At 37.4% G+C, this 22312-nt stretch overlaps 1 protein-coding gene across 1 annotated transcript; it reads right to left on the bottom strand.

Moving 5' to 3' along the window:
* Positions 1-4991: 4991 nt before the first annotated feature.
* Positions 4992-21798, bottom strand: spag9a (sperm associated antigen 9a). The gene is made up of 31 exons (XM_077734822.1): positions 21301-21798; positions 20537-20657; positions 19640-19710; positions 19426-19514; positions 19177-19327; positions 17704-17790; positions 16615-16741; positions 16430-16523; positions 16244-16365; positions 15214-15228; positions 14900-14957; positions 14669-14821; positions 14542-14593; positions 14310-14440; positions 14145-14201; positions 13081-13245; positions 12786-12915; positions 12608-12697; positions 12419-12535; positions 12137-12314; positions 11720-11935; positions 11091-11295; positions 10836-10940; positions 10636-10716; positions 10495-10562; positions 10063-10211; positions 9823-9994; positions 9631-9744; positions 8610-8786; positions 8028-8165; positions 4992-7255 (listed from the first exon to the last, which is right to left on the bottom strand). Exons 1-31 carry the CDS (start codon positions 21598-21600, stop codon positions 7137-7139), a joined length of 3852 nt encoding a protein of 1283 aa, XP_077590948.1. The 5' UTR covers positions 21601-21798; the 3' UTR covers positions 4992-7136.
* Between the last annotated feature and the right edge of the window lie 514 nt (positions 21799-22312).

The raw sequence follows: 22312 nt of genomic DNA, 5'->3' as shown, positions 1-22312 counted from the left end.
ATATTGAAATGTAAATAAGAGAAGATGTTGTTGACGATGGGAATTTCAATGCATTCTTTTTACCTTCATTTCATAGCCATTTTAAGCACAATGTGACTGCTGACATTCTAGTATACTTCAAATTTAATTTCTATGGTGTAAGATATACAGTAATAATTAATTCACAAGTTAAAGACTTTGTGTCATAACTCCGAAGATTCAAATACCAAATTATCCTTAAATATTGCAATGCATATACATAAATGCTTTTTTAAAATATGTTTTTCCAATAAGACAAATAGAACTTTATGCTTAGGGAGTTGGATTTTATCAATGCTTTCAATTGGTTGTCATATAAATCTCGATTTGGAAATGTATTTATCGGAGTATGTCTTTCTGTATATAAATTGTAAATTTTATGAGTCTTGCATAACACTGAGGATCAAAAAATCTTAATTTTATCAAGTCAGTGTTACAATTTAAATGTAAGATTATATATAAAACGAAGCTGATTCACAGCTGGATGGATTGAAAGCCAAAAGTGTCTCTTCATAGAAGGGAGAAGAAAAAAAGCGCTTCCAGCTTCATGAATCATGAAAGTGAAAAGCTCATCCAGCTGTCCATCCACTCAGAGAGCAAAAAAGAAAAGAAACGAGATGACAGGAAGCGAGAGTGAGCGAGAGAGCAACAACAGCGGAGGCCCTACGTCATCGGAGAAAGACTAGCGAGACCCTGGGGGGGACTGAGGGGATAAATAAAGCAGTGCAGTGAGGTGCGTGGGTAATGTTACAGTGCGTCTCTGCTGCTTGTGGCCTTGCCGCCTGTCATGCAATGTACTCCTGGCTGGTGATGTCACCAAGACTGCAGAGAAGCTCCCCTCACACATCCCATAATAGACATGTTTAAATGGAGAAGCATGCAAAGGGCGGAGAACACGTGCCTGCCATTTACACCAAGTCAATAAAACTATACATATATTAAGATAGTCCTCATATAAACTCACCAAGTGACTAAAAAAACTCAACTAAAAAACTACTAGCTCTACTTTTAAGGAAAAAAAAAACGTGGATATGCAATTTAATGGAAATTAAAATGTTAATTTAGCAATAGAACCAGACTGTGTTGGCGTTTTTTGGTCTTTTTAGATTAGGTAGAAAAGTACATAAGCATATAGTAACAGTGAAAAATTGAGTAAACTCCCCCCTTGGCTCAAGTTTATTTTGTTCCATTCTAATATCCCTTTCCATAGCACCCCAAGTGGGCCATCTGTCCAGGGCCACATGCTGCTTTCAAGTAATATACAGTCAAGTGCTTTGCTTGAAGCAAGAAAACATTTGATAACTTCTATGGCTTTATCAGTCTCTGTTTCTGCTATATTGAATCAGAGATGTTTATGTTGGAAGTTATCTTTCAGCTGATGTTTTTTCTTGCATGGAAAAACACTTGTCCCATTTCAGTTCTAAGCCCCACCGTAATAGGTTTTTATGCTTTTCTTTTCATTTGTGGAAATGCACAAAAATAAAAAAGATTTTATTTCCAGGCTGAGTGCACTGCACAGCACCCCTCTGATTTCAGAATTGCTTTTTTTGGCCAGCAGGGCTGCTTAAATAGTTATGCTTGAAGGACGGAATATGACAAAGTCTGATGCATCTACCACAAATGCACCCATGCTCCGAATTTAAAATTCAACATACATGAAAATGTGTGCCTTTTTTAGTCACTTAACCACTTTTAAAGTACAAAAAGTCTCTGAATTATTTTGCCAACATCGTTACATTGTTGCTAATCAATGAGTATCAATAAGAAAATCCATGCAAAAAAATGTAATGAAAAGAGAAATGATTATAAGGTGCTAGGGGTAGTGTCAATGCCATAATACCAACATAACGCTCCTATTCCTGCACTTTCTCACCAGCAGTTTCCATAGTTTACATCACAGGTTAGTGGAGAGCCATACCCACCCATCAAAAAAGCCACATGAGGCTCCTGAGCCATAGATTCCCTGCATAATCTTCAAAGCAAAAACTAAAGTGCAACTTTAACTTGCAGTGGAAATGAATATCTCTATCACAACTCTAAACATAATTATCACCATAAAACCAAAGCATTTTAGAACATATGTTCCCCTTCTTGCACTCCACTAGCTTCCTTTAACTTTAAACAGATTTAAAAAAAAAAAAAGGAAAAACAAACTATATAAATAGAAAAAGAAAGATGATCATCCATATACAAGTGCTAGCCTCCACATGGTGTCACATTATTTGTTCCTGTTTTCAAGCCCAGTTCAGCCCTCTCAGCACTTTAGTCAGGTGCTATAAATAGACAGATAGACTAACATACACACACATTGCCACCATGGCACCATATTGTCTCTCTCCTAGCTTCTGTTTACTAAGAAGTAACAAAGATTTCAGTTTGTTATGTCTTTGCCCAGAGCCTTTTTTCAATTTGCTCATGGCGTGCAGGCAGCAAGAATCCTAACATGTTTTGTTGGACTGGCTCAGAAAGTGCTTAGACCAGCCCGTCACTGTGAAATAGTGCACACCTCCACACGAGACCAAGGGCACTCTCACCGGGGACTAAAGGAGGCTTTTAAATCACGTGTGATCTCGTATTTTGCACACACACACACACACACATATATAAGCACACCTAGGAAACAAGAATGCAAACACACTAACACATTATTTGGGTTTCGTCCTCTTATTCCAAGAGTTATGTCATTCATTTTAAGCCTTGAAATGCTTTCTTCTCTCTATCTCCCTTTTGCCAGATGTCTCTCTTGGATTAAAAAATTCCACTGTGTTGTTGTGCTAGTGCTACAATGGGATGGTGTCGTTTGCCCGACTAAACCTTGCCAACAGACGGCTAAAGGGGTGGAAAAGGGAGTAAATATGGAGAAATGACATTTGTGCATGTGTGGAAATCGAAGTAGAATGGCAGTTTATAATGTTGACATCACTGATGTGGGGTCTTTGGCATTAGCATAATTGCATTGGATGCCTGGTGACTTCAAAGCAAAATTGAAAATGACTTTCCATACAACAAATCAGGGGGAAAAGCTTATTCAAGTTAAGAAATAGTGACTAAAAAAGATGAAATAAAAAAAAATCAAAAGAAAATGTATGCAAAGTATAGACAGCAGAAAAGCCTATTTAAATATTTGGACTTTGTAGCCTTTTACTACTCATAAGGTAAACAAAAAATATGATCTTTTGTCTCTATGTGAAACCCACACTGATGCAGACGTATGCACACACACACACACACACACACAAAAACACTTCCTGTTTACCTAGGCCACCATCTGGCAGACTTTGGAAGGTGTTGCATTAAGCATATATTGCTTCACCTTTCATTCATTCATTTTTCATGCTGTTCCTCCCCGTGAAGGGCAAGGGGGTGCCGAAGCCTATCCTAACTAACTACAGCCAATGGGAGGGGTTGTACACTATGAATTAATTCCCAGGACAAACAAGTATTCAAGCAGCACCTCATACGCAGACATTTTAAAGCCTTTAATCAGCCTAAACCAAGCATCTTTTTGGGGCTGTGCGATAAAAATCAGAGTACACAGAGAAAACCCACACCAGCACGGGGTGAAGGAGCAAAGTAGGCCGAAGCCTAGGGTCGATCTTGATCTTAGAACTGCAAATGTGCTTTACGTATGCCCTACTTTTCACTTAACTCAATGGCGGCATTACAATCAAATGTTCATTCACTGCCAGATCTTCTTGTTCGAATTGATTGGACGTCTATTATGTTTTTTTTAATGAAATTGTCCTTCCTTTTGCTTCTTTCCCTGCTTTGTTTTGCTCATGACAGACACAGACGATATATGTATGGTGATGAATACAAAACTACAATGACGTATGAAGGGCAGACATAGAAAAGGATGCCTTCGATGTTATATAACAACAAAACCTGCACATTTTGTTGCGTTTCCGCCTATTATACACACACTGACCCCGGAGAATAAAATACATCAGTTTGATTAGGAAGATTTTCCACTACCAATCCCCAAAGGAAGCAGCTTTGGCGCAGGAAATCGGAATCTGTTCTCATTTGAGGGTTTTTTTTGCCGCATGGCAGTTGTAAATCACTACAATTCTGGGATGTCGTGATCCCAGAATCCCCGATATGGGCAACGGCAAATTGTGACGTCAGAAGCTTCAGTGTGTACATGTGTGAGTGTATCTGCCCACGCATAGTTTAAGCAGAGGGAGGGAGGGTGAAGAGCCAAAGAGAGGAGGCGGAAGACGCTTTTTATGATGCTGTGATGTAATTTCATGGAATTTTTTTCTTAATATGGTGACGTTGCATCCAACAGAAATCTATGACGCACTGACCTCTAACGTTTGATAAAAGTATTGCATAAACATTAATGGATTCTTACCTCAAAGACTTCCGAGTAATAATATCACCACTACAATGTTCAATACAAGATTAAATGGCAAGTATATGTCATTTTTATGGAGATAAATGTGAAAGCACCAATTCAATTCCTATAAATGAATGGAAAAACATCATCTAGTATCATTTAACCACACAATACAACATTAAATGGCAAGTATATGTCTTTTTTATGGAGATAAGTGTGAAAAGACCAATTTAATTCCTATAAATGAATGGAAAAACACCATCTAGTATCATTTAACCACATAGTATGCAAACTATAATACCAGAGCAATTTTGGGACATGTTTAAATTACATATACAGAATAAAAGCCTGATTAAAGAAAGAAAACAGGATATTTATTATTGCATAAGTATTGTGAGCAACTGTATAGTCATTCCTAAGACTATTATTGAATTTTTACCACTGTTTCATAAAGATTTTGGAGTTATTTCGATATACAAAATGATCAAATATGCAAAAAAAGAACCTTGCTTAATTTCCCAGAACTTGACAGTTGATTAAAAACTGTGGATATTTTTCAAAAATCAGTTCAGAGACCATTTGGTATATCGAAACAAAAGTTATTGGAATGAAGAGAGGAGAATAGAAAAAGTCATGGTGAAATTGAGTTTAATAGATTGTTAAAAATAAGGCTATGACGTTCATTTAGGGGCAAACACCATAATGGCATTTTTTTTTAAGATGGAAAAACACTACACATAGCCACAAACACACATTTGTATGATAGTGAAATGTGTTTTTATCCCAAATTACAAGGACACTTCACTTTTCTCACACATAACCATTTTTTTACCAGAAATGGTGGCATTAAAGAGCCAATAAAATTGCAGTGTTGTCTTATAAAATAAGCATAGCTTAGTGCATCCATGTCAAAATTATTTGTTCCTATTGACTATGTCTTGTGGCTTAAAAAAACAAATTAAAAAATGATGAGGAAAATTCTTTAACTGCTTTAAAATGAACAATCATGTAAACGCATCACACTGCAGTATTCAATAATATAGTCTGGTTTGATCATAAAAAGTTACATTCGGAACCAAGATAGGCTCTGTTGCAAAGCAAATAAATACTGGAATGGTAAGAAGAAAGAATGATCATTTTTGAATGGCGGCTAAGGTAGAAATTAAAAGAAATCTTGCAAACACTTTACAGTCATCAACACATACTAATTAAAAAAAAAATCTTGAGATGAATACAAAACAATGCCCCAAGAGAACATTAAAATAATTTCTCTCCAGAAGGAATGTGCATTTCCATTAGAAAGTGCCACAATAAAATATAATATTTTGGGGGAAAAAAGTCCTATTCAAGTTGATTTGACACAAATAAGCACACCGACTTTTTTTTGTGTAATTCCAGACGGTTTCAACAAATTAAAAAATCCTTTCCTTCAGTCTTCATTTGGTTATTAGGATGACAATTTCTATATTTTAATCAGCATATTGAGCAATGATGTGTATCGTTTGGTCGCCCAAGCAAAAAAATCTATTAAGATAAAGTGCCCAAGAAACTTGAAACAGGAAGCACCATGATCGAGAATAACTTTCTCTTGTCGAAATGTGCCAATTTCAAAAAGTCCATACTTATTTTTCTTTAAAAAACAATGACCAGACGTACTTTACAATTACAACAAGCACAAAGCGCATTCAAGGTTAGAGCATTAATATTTTGTCCACCATCCTTTACACACTGCCGCTTTTTTGTTACTTTTAATCTGCTAAGCATTTACTTTCATATCTCAGAAGAAATTTTAGTGTTTTTTTGACTCGGTAAATAGATTTAAATGGGAACACCCAATACAGATCGTCAGATTTTGTTTCACCAAGCAGTCCTATCCATCTTGTATGCTATTTTAAACTATTTTTGGTACCACAAATTTGTTTTCCACCTGCATAACCTCATAAATATAATTTAGGAGTTCAGACACAGTCCAAGATTAGCCCCTTTTAATTCCAAGGCTATCAAACAAAGGCCTATTTCAATAACAGAGCTCCCTAAATGCAACAGCAATAATTTATTTTCATTTCAAACTACTGTAAATCGTCGTATTTTCTCACTTTCATTCCTTAGAGTTCAGCAGCACTTGACAAATTGTTATCCAAATGAAGAAATCATTTTAACATGGGAAAACGTGTTAAGTTTGAAATAACTGACAGTAATTTAATGCCAATTATTTCATGAAACTTAAAACACTTCAGTTTGGACTAAACAGGGAACCAAGTTAAACATATGAATACTACACAAACACATACACAACTGACCTCTCACACAGGGACTTGTGGTTTTAAAAATGCCTTAACATGTGTAATATGAAATAATGGATCGGATTACATTTTTTTTCCTAAAAAGTTCTTCTCCCTTTTCTTCCAATGTCCGCAGAAATGCTTGAAATGTCCTTCGTGGTGAAAATTAAAGTCAACAGTTGACACGGTGAAAAAAATCCACATTCTTCATTGCTGTGTGTGCAACAGCATTTCTATTCTGCAGTCCCAACAAAAGAAGTTCTGGATATATTTGTTTAACTTAGCCGACATCCCTACTTGGCTTGAGGAATAAACTGTAGAAAAAAATACTGATAAAAAATAGTTGAGTTGTTTTTGTTCCTTTTTTTGTTCGTTTTTTTTACAAAGGAGTGAATGACCCCCAAAAAATCCTATCCAATAAAAAATGACTGGAAGTGGCGCATGCGAACTTGTGGTGGTGACGTGCGGTTGGACGTTGCGATAGTGGCGTTTGCTCAATCGTGAGAGGCCGCCACTTGCCAGACGATAAGGTGACTCCGTTCTGCCTTGGTCGGCGCCGACGGCTGACCCGACGTGGGTTCGGACGTGCCGTCTAAATCCCCGTTCTCGTCACCTGAGGCGTCAGATGGCCAGTGAGACAAAATGTAGCTATCCATGCACATGCTTCGTGATGAAGGGATGGAAGGATGGATGGATGTCGCCATGGAAATTCTCTTGTTTCTTTTTTTATCCCCAAATTGTGAAACGTTAAGAACGCCTATTTAAATATTGATGCAATCCTGGGTGGGCACCATTAGGAAAACATCTATTTTTGCGTGACTAATCAACGTTTTGACCGTTTTACCAAGTGAAAAAAATATGAATCATTGGACCGAATGGGCCATGATTTTATGATTAAGTTTTGTATTCTGTTGGATTATTTCAGTGGTTCTTAACCTGGGTTTAATCGAATTTTAGGGGTTCAGTGAGTCGGTTAAGGGCTTTAGTGGAGGTCAAGACACATTGACTCATCATGTTTAGTTACAATAACATGCACTACTTGGCCATCTCTGGCTGCAGATGATCATGTGATATTGCTTGGCCAATCAGTGATGAGAAGACTTTATATACATCTTGAATTTGGAATAAAAACATTTTCCAGGTTGAGACAAGGTTAAGAACCACTGGATTAATTGTTTGGTAAGAATGTATTGTAGTTAGAGTAATATATTGAAAATCTCTAATCTGCATTATTCTCTGAGCTTTTATATTAAGTAGAACATTTAAAAAAGAACCTTTTGAGTTGAATATTTCATCATGTATCAATTTGTCCATTCTTTAGCACCAATGATGGGGAGCAATACAAGTTTTTAGACACACATTTATGTATTCTTAAATGTACTTACCCATTCTGAAGTCAATGTAACCTTCGCCACCACTCATCACAAGGTACGTTTTGGGCTCCGAGGCGGCTGTGTCCGAAGATTCAGAAGGCGGGTCATCAGACCCTGAATCAGCACACCCGGGAGGTGGCATTGCTTGACCTTTGAAGGGTAAATTATGAGTCAATATTCAGATGATGCTTACTATTTCCTTACTTAAAATTCAATGAGGCACTTGCTCAAATTGTATGGCCCTAATTATTTCTTGTTTTTTGTATATATTTGTCTTTACAGTTTTTAAGTTTTCATACTTTAGTAGGTCAGTCAGCATTGGGATTTACTGAAATAAACACAGTTATCAAATAGCAAGAAAATAATGCTATGTTTTACTGTTTTGTCAATAATTATAACAGAGAATATACATTAAGCCTTTGAGTACTGTTGTATGATATGCATGTATTAAAGTAGTAGTATTTGTTTGCATATTTGGAAGTTACCGTGACATCTTTGCAGAGTTGGGTTAGCCTAAATTAGCAATAAATTGTCAGATTATCAAGACAAAATGTTTTTTTTCCTTTTTCCAGACTATAAACGCTTGATTCTCACCTGGCACTGTGACAAAAAATTTGACTGCATCTCGATGGCCATGGAAACAGAGTTGGGCATGGGCCATGGAACAGTATGGCACAAAGCTAGTGGGTAGAGCACCCTCTACGGTGTCGTCACTATAAACCCGGACAGCGCTGCCAGGCCAATTTGGCACCATTGCTGATGTCTTGTTGGCTGCAAAAGAAGAGAAAACTGTTAGAGCGACCTATCATTTATAAATCCCACTAGAATAGAATAAGGATAAAGAGCGGAAGTAAACCAAAAATGAAACTGAAAATGTTATATAGACACATCAACAAAGGTGTGTTTATTATTTTTTTCAATCTTGCTCTCGTTTTTCGATTTGACAAAAACATCCAGAGGGTTCTGAATTTAACGGTTGAACGCACTGTCTGCAATTCCCCGTAACCATGGCAACCAAGTCATCTTGTATTCAAGGAGCCTCGGGAACAACAATTGTTGCATTTAGAGCAGGCAGACAGGATGTATGCTTAGCGCGTAGCTCACTTTTGTTTTAAAAAGACGCAAATGAGACCGAACGGACCAGTGCATCTCATGCAGTGACACTAGCAAACCACTATATGCTTTCTTACATTATTTATTGTTTAAAAAATGTACAGGAGCAGCATAAAAAAAAATTAATAGGGTTTTTAGCTCAATTTTATGTGCAATGTCGAGCATGGAACATCAAGTTGGACTCAAATATGGGGAAACAATGGACAAAATGCATGAAATGCTCTAACAAAACTTAAAAAATTGAGGCAGGAGGAGATTTAAGACAATAAAAAGGACTTGATTTAGCAATAAATAATAAAAATTCAAACCTGAAATGGGAAAATGAGGAACATGAAGCATGGTAATGTTGCATGAACAAACAAAGACTAACAAACACACCAGATCTGATTAGAAATTACATGCAGCTGGTTACAAGTGGAAGGGAAGCCCAAAAGGGACACAAAACCAACCAAAACAAACCAACTCTCCCTAACAATATGAAAATGGAATTTCAATTTATTACCTTCAGAAAGTGGGATAGAAATAATGACTCCATTTCCAGTCCCAACCCAAAGACGACTGCAGGAGACCACCAAAGCTGTGATTCTCACAAAAGAGAACCCCAGTTTACCCGTCCCTGCAAAGTACATAGATTTATATTTGTATTAATAGAAATGTATTCCACAATTAGGACAGATGAAGGCTACTTTATTACCGAGCATTTTGCTGACATATGGCTCAATGTCAACATCCTGAAGATGTTGGAAAGTGTGGGCATGAAATAATCGAAGTGTGGAATCCAGTCGGATGGAAACCCAGATGCCATCTCCAACCCAGGCCAGCTGTCGAACTTGACTCTCTTTGCGTGGGTGTGCGTCAAAGGATTTCTATGCAAATGTGACATTTGGAATTACTTATACATGTTTTTTCTCTCTTCTACACTGAAGCAAACTACCTCTATCCTCATGGCTTTAGGCTGGATGACATAGATCTTATTCCTGTAGCCGCACCACACCTTATCGTGGACCACCGTCATGCAACGTATTGAGTGATGGGGTCGTCCAAGATCCAACAGGTGGTAGTTAGTGAGATCCCACTGCCCGTCTGCATGAAATAAACATTTCAATCAAAATAGTATTTAATCCTATGATGACACTAACTCATTGACTGTCATTAAACATTCTTCTATTTTGTATAATTGAGGGTTTGCTCCCATATATTTGGACATCAAAACTTGTGTGAAAAAGGCCACATCAAATGTTAATATTGAGGCTTACAAGACCCAAAATGTGATATCCTTTAATGGGATTTTTTCATGACCAAAAATAGTCACATGTTGTGCTATTACGTGTACAAAACACACTCATTCAAATAAACACAGACTCACCAATTCCTCTGTGGAAAATGGCTAATGTTCCATCCGCTAGTGCTACTAGGACTCTTCCTTTAACATGCCTAGATGTAAAGAAGACATCTTTAAAAGATATATTTTAATCTTAAAACAATATATGTTGTTTGCAGTACTCACACTATGCTGAGGATGGAGTCTTTCAGCTTGATGGCATGAAGGCACTTCCTCCATCGGGCTACAGACGAGTGGACATACAAACTAGAAGCAGGAAAAAACATTTAGTTGTTTTCATTTTTTCACTCTATAACAAACAACTTTGCTTCTTAAGTCACAATTAAGCTTGAGCTCCATCTGCTGGTTATAATGTCAACACTCACCATCCATTCTGCGCTCCCAGCCACATGGTAGGCAAGGCACTGCTCATCCTTTTGACTTCAAGAACTGAGGATTCAGAATCCTCTGGCAAGGACGTAACAGAGCCACTAGATTACCAAAAAGGAGAGGAATCATTAAAAAAAAAAAGTGGATTTTGCATCTCATCAAATTGTAATAAAATTCTAATATTTTAACATGATGTCATATAACAACTTGAGATAGGTGAAACATTACAGTTGCACAAGTTCTATTCTCACCTTTGTACATAAGCAGGTGAGGACTCATCAGGCCCCACCCCCAACGGGTCAGTGAAAACATGCTCCGTGTAGATTCCAGGCTGATTTTGCTCGGGTCCCTGGTCCTCTTCTCCATCTTCACTACCACCGGCATCTGCCTCTGTTGCTTCCGTTGCCTCTTCAGCCGTAGGAACCTCTGCCGGGCTTGCCTGTCTGGATAGCTCGGCTGTGGACAATGTGGATAATCATTTATAACAGGGGTAGGGAACCTAAGGCTCAGGAGCGATATGTGGCTTTTTAGATGGGTGTATATGGCTCTCAGCCTTTTTAAAATCATATGTTTTCTTCATTAGACTCTTCTGCATGTATTCTCTCATTGATTAGCAACAGTGAAAACATGTTCTCAAAAGAATTCAGACTTTTTTTTACATTCAAAGTAGTAAAATGAATAAGAAATGCTCACATTTTCATGTATTTTTACTTTGGAATTCTGAGTATGTCTCTCAATGAATATAATGTTCAAAAATATGAATTGTTTATGGCTCTCTTCATCAAAAAGGTTCCCGACCCCTGATTTATTGCCTTTAAAAAAAATGCCACATCCACTTTTCAAAGCATAAATGAACCAAAATGATTTAATAGGAAAATACCTGAACCTGGAATGGCACTTTGCTCCGTTGGCTGGTCAAGACCACCTATACTGGCAGTCTGGGGGATAGCAGTGGTCCCCTCCGCAGCCATGATGCCATCACTACCTGCTGAACCCACGCTAGCAACACTCCCAGCCAATGAGACCACATCCCCCTGATTTCCATCCACATCTTGAGGTAATTCCTCACCTGCTGGATAATCGGACTCTGACACACCTAAAAAATTACATAAATAGCTTTCAGTAATGATAGAATTATAAAAAAACACAGCTACATACAACTAACAGGTAAAACACCAGGCCTACACACTTGTTAATGCTTTTTTTAGTACATCTGTAATACCAGACAATTATTACTTCATATTAAGAGGAAGGAAATATGAAAACCCATTAAAAAAACAAGGTAAGCAAGATCTACCTGGCACACTGGCAATGCAAACCACATGCGTGTTACAGGCGTAGAAACTGTCAACAAGGTCAGCCGGTTGAGCAGCATCCACTACTAAAATCTTGGTAGACGAGTGGGTACTTGTACACACCCATACCCGACTGGAGAATTCATCTTGAAGGACCAAATCCTCCATTTTGTCTTGATCCTGACAGGGTAGCAAAAAAAAACATGTTTTAGTGAATTTAGCAGAGGAGGAGAACACAAACACAGAAGTTGAGAGCAGTTAATCTTTAAATCCTCACTCCCGACCTTGTTTTCTTGCTCTAAATGGTCCAGGCTACCACGAGATCCCTTCATCTGTTTTGCGAGATCAAATGGGTTTGACGTCCTACCTCCGGAGAGGTTAACTCCAGCAGCGCACCACAACTGTTGGGACAAAGCTAATCAATTTCCACATCATTACATTATTCAATCTAATTGTTCTGGTAGGTATATTACCTTCAATGAAGAATCTTTCTGTTCTAAAGGTCTTAAATACACAGGCACGGGTAGGTTAATTTTGTTCTCGGTTTGTCCACCATTTGTCCCCTGTCACAGAGTAATAAAAAATAATTAGATATTTTGATACATATCACTCATGTTGGGTTCTTTTTAACTCAAGCTGACGACATTCTACCTTAAACTTGCTGGGTAGACTCCAGCCGTGAGCAGTTACTCGACCATCTTCCTTTTGCATATGCGCTTTGACCTGTCGGTATTGGGCTCGCTTCTGCTCTTTCCGTGATGGTGAACTGCATGGGTCTTTTCTATTTTATACAGAGAGGCATCACATGTCTTATAGTGTTCAGAAAATTTGAACAGACCTAAAATAAACTGCTTCTATCGAACTGTAGAAATCGCTACATCCTTATAGCCATTTAAAAAGAAAAGCCAGTATGCTTCACAAAAATGGGAGAAATAGTATTACTTACTCTTCATTGAGGAAGTCAAAAGTTTTGGACTTTTCTGTGGGGAACTGAGAGAACGTGCTGCTTCGTTTCACCATGCTACCCGGAGCGTTGTATTTTACATTGGACTGTGGTTCCATCTTCTTTATGGCAGGGGTGCTGGAAGACGAGCTGAAAAGTCTGCTGAAGCTGAAGTCGGGGAAGCCAAATGGAGCCACCAGATTGACGAGTGCAGGAAAAAAAAAGAAACAGGGTGTCACTCAACAAGCAGACAACCACCATAGATTATTTTCACTGTATACTGTGGCAAAGCATGCTGGGAGGATGAAACAATCTTAGGTTAATAATACCTTAAGGTAAACAAGATTTGAAAGTATCTAATTAATTAAGATTAATGCTTGAATTGACAAAAGATGCCGGTAAAACACCTAGAAAAAGACCAAGACTTAAGAGTCCAGACAGGGAAAAGATTAAAACCAACATACTACAGTAGTTCACAAAAATAGTATTATAAGTCAAACAATTATCCGAAAGTCATTTAAATAATTTAATTATGTTTGTTAGATGAATATAAATGTGATGTTTTCCTAAAATACAGTATAATATATGTTGGATTTTTTATTAATATGAATAATATATCACTATGAATAAATTTGTGGGAGAAGAAAACTAAAAATGGTTATTTATGTGACATAATGTGGTAGTATAACAAACTATTATTTAGTGTCTTTGAGAAAATAGAGTAGGAAAACACCAAAATGGGAAAAAAGCATGCAGATGATAGGAAAAACCAGGGTACGATAATGTGAGCAATTTCTCATGGAAAAAGTGATGCAGTTGCATAATGAGACAATATGCGGCTGATGATGACACATCAACATTAGCAACGCGGGGGCAATTCTGTTTCAAAAAAAGGTATGCAGGGAACACGTCAGGTTTGGCTGGGAGATATTTACAGAACTACTTTTACCTAATGCTGCCAATTCAAAAGCAAGAAGATGAGAGAAAAATGTATTCCGGTAATTGCAATAGAAATATGCCTAAAAAATCTCTTTAAAGCAAATACAATAAATAGTGAAAGGACTCACAATTGCCATATGCTGGACTTTTTCTTCTCTGAGAGAGCTGGATTTTCCCTGGAGGCCCTGAAGAGACATTTTTTGATCATATATAGACGTGAAAACATCTAAATGATATTAAATTGTTCATTAAATAAAGCTATCGGACTTGCTATGTCCATTAAATATTCCTACCGGATCATTTCAGTCCACCGAACAGCTTCTTGTAGCTCCATCAGTCTTTCCTTGTACTGGTTCCTTTCCATTAAGACCCTGGCCATTTCCACCCTGGTGAAACGTTTCCTCTGAGCTGTAGGTACGTCACTCTGTGGCATCAAATCGCATAAACATGCATTTAAAAGCTGTTCTAATGTATCAAACCTAAAACCTGATCAAATGTCAATGAAACTCCTCCACATTGACTCACATCTTCTTCTTCTTTTGCTTTCTGTAGAACTTCATCCAACTCAATTCGCACCCTGTTCACATCATGGAATGTGGAGGAAAAAGTCAACTTCATGAATAGCCACAAATGATTTGAAATTTGGTTTTACTTTTTGAGTTCTTCCTCCATTTCTCGGGTTTTGTCCTCCATTTTGATCTTAGCCTGCTGTATAGCTTCTAGTTCACCTTGAAGCATTTCTTTCTCACATGTCAGTTCATCCACTTTCAATATTAAGTCTTTGTTTACTACATTCAGAGCATTCCTATAGCAGAGAAATTCATCATTAGGAATTGGGCACAAAACAGAACATTTTACAAATGATTTTCCTTAAAAAACTTACTTTCTCTCAAGAAGTTGCGAATTCTCCTGGATAAGATTTTCCACTTCCCGGCCCATACCTGCCAAACAAAAATAGCGCAAATTAGCATTTTACATCTTCTGATAAAAATTCACAGTAAGCTAGAGTACTACTCTACTACTACATAGTCCAAGAATAAAAGACAAAACAAAGTGGTAATAAGTAATGAATTGCAAGTGGTCTTTCTATGAAATTTCACAAAACTAGAAGCAGTAAACAGACTAAAAAACACAAACGCAGTACACATCACATGACTGACAAGCAAAAGGATGGAGATAGAGCAGGTGAGGTCTTACCAATCAAACTAAGGTCTGAGAAAACCATGCAATCCCAGCCAGGTGGAAAGAATAAGGAGGAGAGAAAGGGGAAAAAAATGCAGATATAGTTTGAAATACTTGAATGATCGATATGATAATGTTCAGCGGCATACTTTAAAAGCAAATATACACATGTATATATGTTGCCAGATCATAAAAAGACTGTTTTTCATTCAGATTAATGAAAAGGAAGGCACAAAAATAAAATGAGAAGAACTTTGAAGCCTCAAAAGGAGAATTTCAATGATTCATCACTATAGAAAGTGTTCTGAAAGGAAATGTAATACCTCCATGCATCGGAATAAACTTTTCTATGAAATTTCTTAGCTAAAAAGTGCTAAACCGAAGCCAGATGCTGCATCAAATCATGAGTCAGAGACACTGTGAGCTGCTGCAGTGGTTGCATATGCAGAAATTTGAAGGGTATAACAAAAAGAATGGTTGGCTAGGGAAAGGTTTTGAGGTCATACACACCGGAGTACTCCACTGGGATTATGGACAAAAGTTGGGGAGATGAGACATGGAGGAAAAAGAGAAGTGACGTTAACACACGTAGATGGCTAAGTGTGCTACTAAGAGCTTGACCAAAAACCAGGGCTGGAACACTGTGGTCAATTTTCAATGTAAACTAAATGCAGATTTACAACTTTAGCTAATTTTGAGCTTTTTGTATACTTGGTAAATCTTTTGTCATGTAAACAGTACACGCTTTAAACCAAATCAAAATCCTATTGACGAAAATACATACATTTTTGACAGTCTTATTCATATTCAATTTTCTAGTGCAACCATAAATGAATAGTGTTTAAACATTTTCCTGCTCATCTCACGACACCATTATTCATAAAAAAAACATGTGGCTGGAAGAATAAAAGACAAAAATTATTATTATTATTAAAATAAATTATTTCAAAACCCAAATACAGTGACATCATTAAGCATAGTTTGACAGGTATAGAGCAACTCAATGTCAAAGCCTAGAACCAATCAGCATCATGTTAGGACTCACCCAGTAGGTCAGCACCTTCATCCACATCCCCGATAAGCCCTGTCCCTGCAGAAGACAGCTCTTCAAACAAAGAGTCTGTGTTGCGGTCAAATGCCATATTCTCAATGCCTTTGGTTGGAGTACTGCGAAAGGAATCAGTTTTAGAGGATAATCTTTACCTCCTTATTGACAATGTATACATACTACCTGGATCCTTTGTAGCCAGTTAGATCCATGTCTAGCTCAGGGGTGGATTCAATAATGTCTTGCACATCAGCGCTATTGTCATTATCAGGCAAACCTAAAGAAGCCAAAATGTTATTATATACATTAGGATTTAACTAAATAGTATGTTGGGAATTTTTTTGATCAAAAGTAAATGGGTGTTTTACCAACTGATATGGATCTGGTCCCTGGTGCAGTTTGCACTTCTGTACTTTTATCTTCCCTCCCGATATCCGAGGCTGTTGTGGACATTGGTGTTCCCGACTTTGAGCCAGTGAAGTCCGACATCTCATCCTGTCAAAAAAGGAACTTTAGTATGGTTGAATTTAGAATTCTATTCAGTATCTTCAATGTCTCCAGTTGACATGACACCCGGGCTATCAGATATATCAAAAATGTTTGAAATGGTTACAAAATATTAACTCACAAGACACAACAGTGGGGAGAAAAAGCAAGTTATGAATGAACATAAAATATATTTTCTCTAGTTATTAGCTGGGGTTACAAATTTTGTTAAATGGGCATTAGATAACATTCAATGTGACATGGCATGCACCAGCTGGACTATTGAGATTAGAAAATAAACCAGTATAAAGCCTATTGTTTATAAACTAAGTTTGTAAAGGTCATTACAGCCAGGACAAAAAGTGACTTTTCTGGAGTAGCAAGAAAAATATCAAAAAATCGCTGAGGGAAAACCAAGTGAAATTTAGACCACAATTTCAATCAAATTTACACCAACGACAAAACACAACCACATTAGAAAGTACTCTCATTTAAGCACATGATAAACAAGACAAAAAATGCAAACCACTGCAAATAAAGTACTAAAAAGTAATACAATAATAGTAGCAGGTGAATACTACTATTATATAACATTCAATAAATACATCAAGCCATTCTATTTTAATGAGTAATGTCACAACAAATAGGTTATGTGCAAAAACAATGAACAAAATACAAAAAGTTAATACTAAATAAAACATGCAAGTTGAACTAATAATGAATAGCACCCAAATGCAAATACGTTGTTCCTGATTTTGATGAATCAATCATTTGTATATGGTTAAACTCAAATGAACATACAACGTATTTGCATGGAGCACTATTGAACGCAGGTGATCTGTGAAGCCATGTAGACTAAAAAGCACGTGGAGTCAAAACACTAAGATAGCAGACACGCACAAAAGTGGTGCCGGCTGCAGTGAATGTGGGGCGCGTCTACGCTATCCAAAACCCAACATTCATTCAACTACCTTGCAGTCGTCAGCCAGTGAAATCCCCCAAGTAGAGTCTTGTGCACTCTTACCCCCCCTTTCCCTTGGGGGGTTGGCAAAATCCTGCTGCTTGGGGTGAGGGGGGGGAAAGTTAGATTGAAGTTTATGTGTGCATTCAGCAGAAATGCAAACACTCCAAAGCATGTGTGCATGTCTATGAGGTGAATGGTTAAAGCATTCAGTGACTTGATATGTTTTTCATGTGAATTGAATGTCTTTAATGTCATTATACAAGTATAATGAGATTTAAATTCACATTTGTTATTTGTTGGTGTTTATTTAATTAAGAAAAATAGCATTGTATGGTGGGACTCGAAAAATGCATGATAAAAGATACCATAAAGCAAAGGTGTCAAATTCTGGTATATATTAAATATTCTGATATTTTTTTTATAAATGGATTAAAAGGACTGGATTAAAAACCCTGAATATTCAGGTTTTTTATAGATTTTAAACAATGTTTATTTTAGCTTTTTTATACATTTTTTTATATTTTACAAATTGATTTTTGAACTAAAAACTGAAAAAAAATGATTAAAAAATGACAATTATTGATTTAAAAGAGGGAAAATCAGGATATTTAATATACATATATACTCTTCATTTTAATTTGATCCTAAAACAGAAAGTCGGCACTCATGATTGACTTTCCCGGGCCACACAAAATGATGCAGAGGGCCAAATTTGGCCCCCGGGCCGCCACTTTGACACATGTAACACGTTATTAATGCAAATCTCACACAAAAATAGTTTTAGTGCATCATTTGCTTGATCTAAAAAAAAAATCTGTTTGTGTGGTGGATAGAAAACTGGCTTTAAATTAACAAAGAGATCTTTATGGAAGCCAAATTGTTCAGGTTAACAGTATAATTAGTTTTATAATGCTTCCTTGTTAAAAATATCAGAAGCTGACTTAGCTATCAAACCACACAGGGGTTCAAAAGGCGCCACTAAGAGTGTACTACTCCAACTACCATGATTACATAAGAGACAATTATATTCTGGCAATCCTTTCCTCTCCATCAGGGGCTGACAGCTTGCCATAAAGAGACATAACTCCCATCATGCATTGCAACAAAGCGGATGTCCCAGTTATAATGAAATGCAGAAAATAGTGACATAACCTTGCCACTATACTGCCTAACAACAATTGAGGGCAACTAAAAAATCCTTTGGTTTATTCACTCATGCAAAGCAGTCTGGTTTTCATATGCATGTGTCATTTAAAAGAGGATGCCTGGAAAATAGAGAGGTCTTTGTCCACATGACCATGAGCTGGCTAAATAAAAGGCTCTCTATTTTTTTTTAAAGTGACTCAAAGCCAAAATGCCATTAAAAGAGGAATAGTAAGGCATGTGTTGTTGTCTTAGTGGTGGCGAATTGCAGCAACTGACTTTAAGAGGACGTTTGTTCGTGGAGTATAAATGGTGAAAATCTATCTATGGCACCCACCTGCAGGCTCGTGTTGGACCGAGTTTGTGTTGTGTCGGAGAACCGCCAGCCATCTGCACTTGGGGTCTCTGCACGGGTTTGGGAGTCGGGAATTAGCAAAGAACCACCAGCGGATGTTGGGAATACGCCCAAAGAAAGAGGACGTTCTCTCCTGTATGCGTTTTCAAGGCAAGAGAGGATTTTCTCATCAGGGTATCTTGGATGAAAGACAATAAAAATAAAAGAAATATGTTTTTTTTTTTTTTTTACCGAACACGAGTGACGCTACTTGACTCGGATGATTCACAACTTTGCTGCATTTTTATCCGCTCTACATGTTCCATGTAATTATGGATCATCTGGAAGAGTAGGAACAAAATGATGCAAGTTTAAAAAAGTGAAGGCAATCTTTTTTTAAATGCTTACCCATCAACCATCAATCTTTCTGTGTGTCATATTTTATTTACTTTCTTATTTACTATACCTCTGTGTGTCTTTGATGGAGGGAGTTGTATTCCTTCTTGAGGTCCACTTCTCGCTCTTCTAATCTGCCGACTAAAGAAAATAGCACAAAACTGGTTATAAAGTGTATTCCGAAATTATCTATAACAGAGGTAGGGAAACTATGGCTCGGGAGCCACATGTGGCTCTTTCCAAGAGTGCATATGGCTCTCCACTAACCTGTGAGGTAAAATATGGAAAATGTGACACTACTTCTACCACCTCTTCAATCATAATTAGTTTTTTTATTACTCTTCGACGTGTATGATATCATTGATACTGATTTATTAGGAACAGAATAACATTGTTGTCAAAATAATTCAGACTTTTTGTACTTTAAAAGTGGTGAAATGGCAAAAAAACACACATTTTCGTGTATTTTTACCATTCAAATCTGAGAATGGCTCTCAAGAAATAACATTAGAAAATACTAATTGTTTATGACAAAAAAGGTTCCTGAACCCTGATCTATAACAATATAATAATCAAATATTGTAATCTCCTGATTTAATATCCATATCCATAAGTGGATTTTCCATACTTCTGCTATTTATTTATTTAAAAAAAAATGTGCAAGATTTATTATTAGTTTAAATCCATTTCAGAAACCTTGCATTTTACTAGCAGTGTGAATCAGGAATATGAGAAGCCATTTTCTACTCTAAAATATCATTTAATCCACCAACAAAAAGGACAGTGATGCAGAGCCGCATTAGGATGGGAATAACATAAATCCTATAATCCAATTACACTTCCTTCTCGAAGTGTGCAACAAAAATTGTCTTGCGCGTACGTATGTACATGCCAGGGTGTGTGTGTGTTTATGTGTGGTGAATGCATGTGTGATGAATGCATGTGTGAGCTCACGGTGCTTACGTACTCTGATCGGCATGATTCTTGATTTTAAGTTCAAGTTGCCGCGAGTGTGATTCCATTCTGTCCACATGGTTTTGCAGATCCTTCTTCTCCTGTTCATGCGTGTCCTCAAATTCAATGAACTTCTGTTTACACAAACAGGCAAAAGCTTAGAAGCCATGAAATACTCGATGACTCAATTTGAATCCTTAAAAAAGGGAAATATATGATGTAAAAAAAGGTTGGATGTTCATTTAATGGTGCTTTGCAAAAAACCCAAAACACCTTGACTCAAGGAGTTGCAGATTTGGGTTTATCATCATATATGCATGCACATGTATATATATTCATATATTTTTGCAAGGCCATATTTCCCTGGTTTATACACTGAATTTAAATTTGTGAGACTTTTCCCAAAGAAAAGTCCTCCCTAATTGAAGTATCTGGCTTTATCATGGCCTAAACTGCAGAGTCACCCAAATCCAGGTGTCTGACGTGATGCATTCACTGACCTGACGTGATGCATTCACTGACCTGACGTAACAGGAGATGAACAGGTGCATTTGATACTTCAGACGCGTGCTACATTTCCCTGATACAAAAATCACCACATGTACCACAAAACGCACACTTCAATCTACAGATGCTAGCATTGTAACATTAGCATGACACTGTTTTGTTTACATCTTGGCTGCTTTAGCAAGCGAGTGTATAGACAAGTGCGATTTCATCAAGAGTTAACCGCGATTAGATCCATGCATTCCCACACATTGTCTTTATTGGACTGACCTCTTCTGCATGTTTCCTCAGCGCTTTCTCCCGCTCGTACTGTGTCATAAGCTGCTCGTTGTCCTCCTTGAGCAGCTCCAGCTCCACTTCGTGCTCCTGATTCTCTGCGAACACCGAATCGAGGTTCTCCAGGACGGCCACCACCAGTGGCATGAGCTCCTTCACTACGTCCTCGTCGTATTTCCCGATGAGTCTCTCAAACTCGCGGTAAATGGAGTTAGCCAGGCCCGATACCCGTTCGGACATCATCGCTGATGTCCCCGGGTCGTCCTGGTACACAACTCCGTCTTCCAGCTCCATTTTAGTCCTCTTTGTATTATCCGAATACGCGTCTGGTTGCTTTTATTCCACAGTTCCAGCTGCTATGAAGACATTTACCTGATTTTAGGGATAACTGAGACCATTTCTCGATCGGATCGGACCGCTGCGATGCAGGAGACGACGTGGATCTCTTCCTCTTTTTTTTTGTTGCTTTTTCCACGGTGCCTTCAGGAGCTGCTCCAGAATCTTCGCATTTCCACAATCCACATGGGTGCAACAAAAGCCACACGCTATTATCCACTATCCAGGGTAAAAAGAAGAATTCGTCATCATTAAAAAAATATAAGTGAACTTCCATTTCATTGAAGTTTCCATATATTGGAATTATGTGTTCATGTTTGAATTGTGTGCACAAAAAAGTCTATATGTTTCAGCCAAATTTGAGGTCAATCATTGAAATGTGTGCAGGATTTTACGTGAAAGGGTTCTATATCTTTCCAATGTAATTTTCCCGGACTGGATTTGAAGTTTAAATTAAATGTATAATTTTCAGATGTCTGTGAACGCACCATTACAACAGCTGAGTTGTTGACGAGATCACCCCATGACGTCACGAGAATGCCAGTCATATTTGCGTATTTTACAATACACAATAGTCATTTATTTTTCTGCAATAATACATTTTATTGTCTCATTTACAAACATATGCAATATTGTTTAATTTCACAGTGCCATGTTTTCAGTTAAAATA

The sequence above is a fragment of the Stigmatopora nigra genome, chromosome 15 (genome assembly GCF_051989575.1).
Source record: "Stigmatopora nigra isolate UIUO_SnigA chromosome 15, RoL_Snig_1.1, whole genome shotgun sequence".
In the NCBI taxonomy this organism is placed as follows: Eukaryota; Metazoa; Chordata; class Actinopteri; order Syngnathiformes; family Syngnathidae; genus Stigmatopora; species Stigmatopora nigra.
This window is presented reverse-complemented; position numbering and strand designations above follow the sequence as displayed.

Coding starts and splice junctions, on each gene's coding strand:
- spag9a (XM_077734822.1), bottom strand. CDS start 21,600: ATGGAGCTGGAAGACGGAGTTGTGTACCAGGACGACCCGGGGACATCA. Junction 16,366..16,429: donor ACTGGCTACAAAGGATCCAG/GTAGTATGTATA, acceptor TTCCTTTCGCAG/TACTCCAACCAAAGGCATTG. Junction 14,441..14,541: donor AAGCAAAAGAAGAAGAAGAT/GTGAGTCAATGT, acceptor TTGATGCCACAG/AGTGACGTACCTACAGCTCA.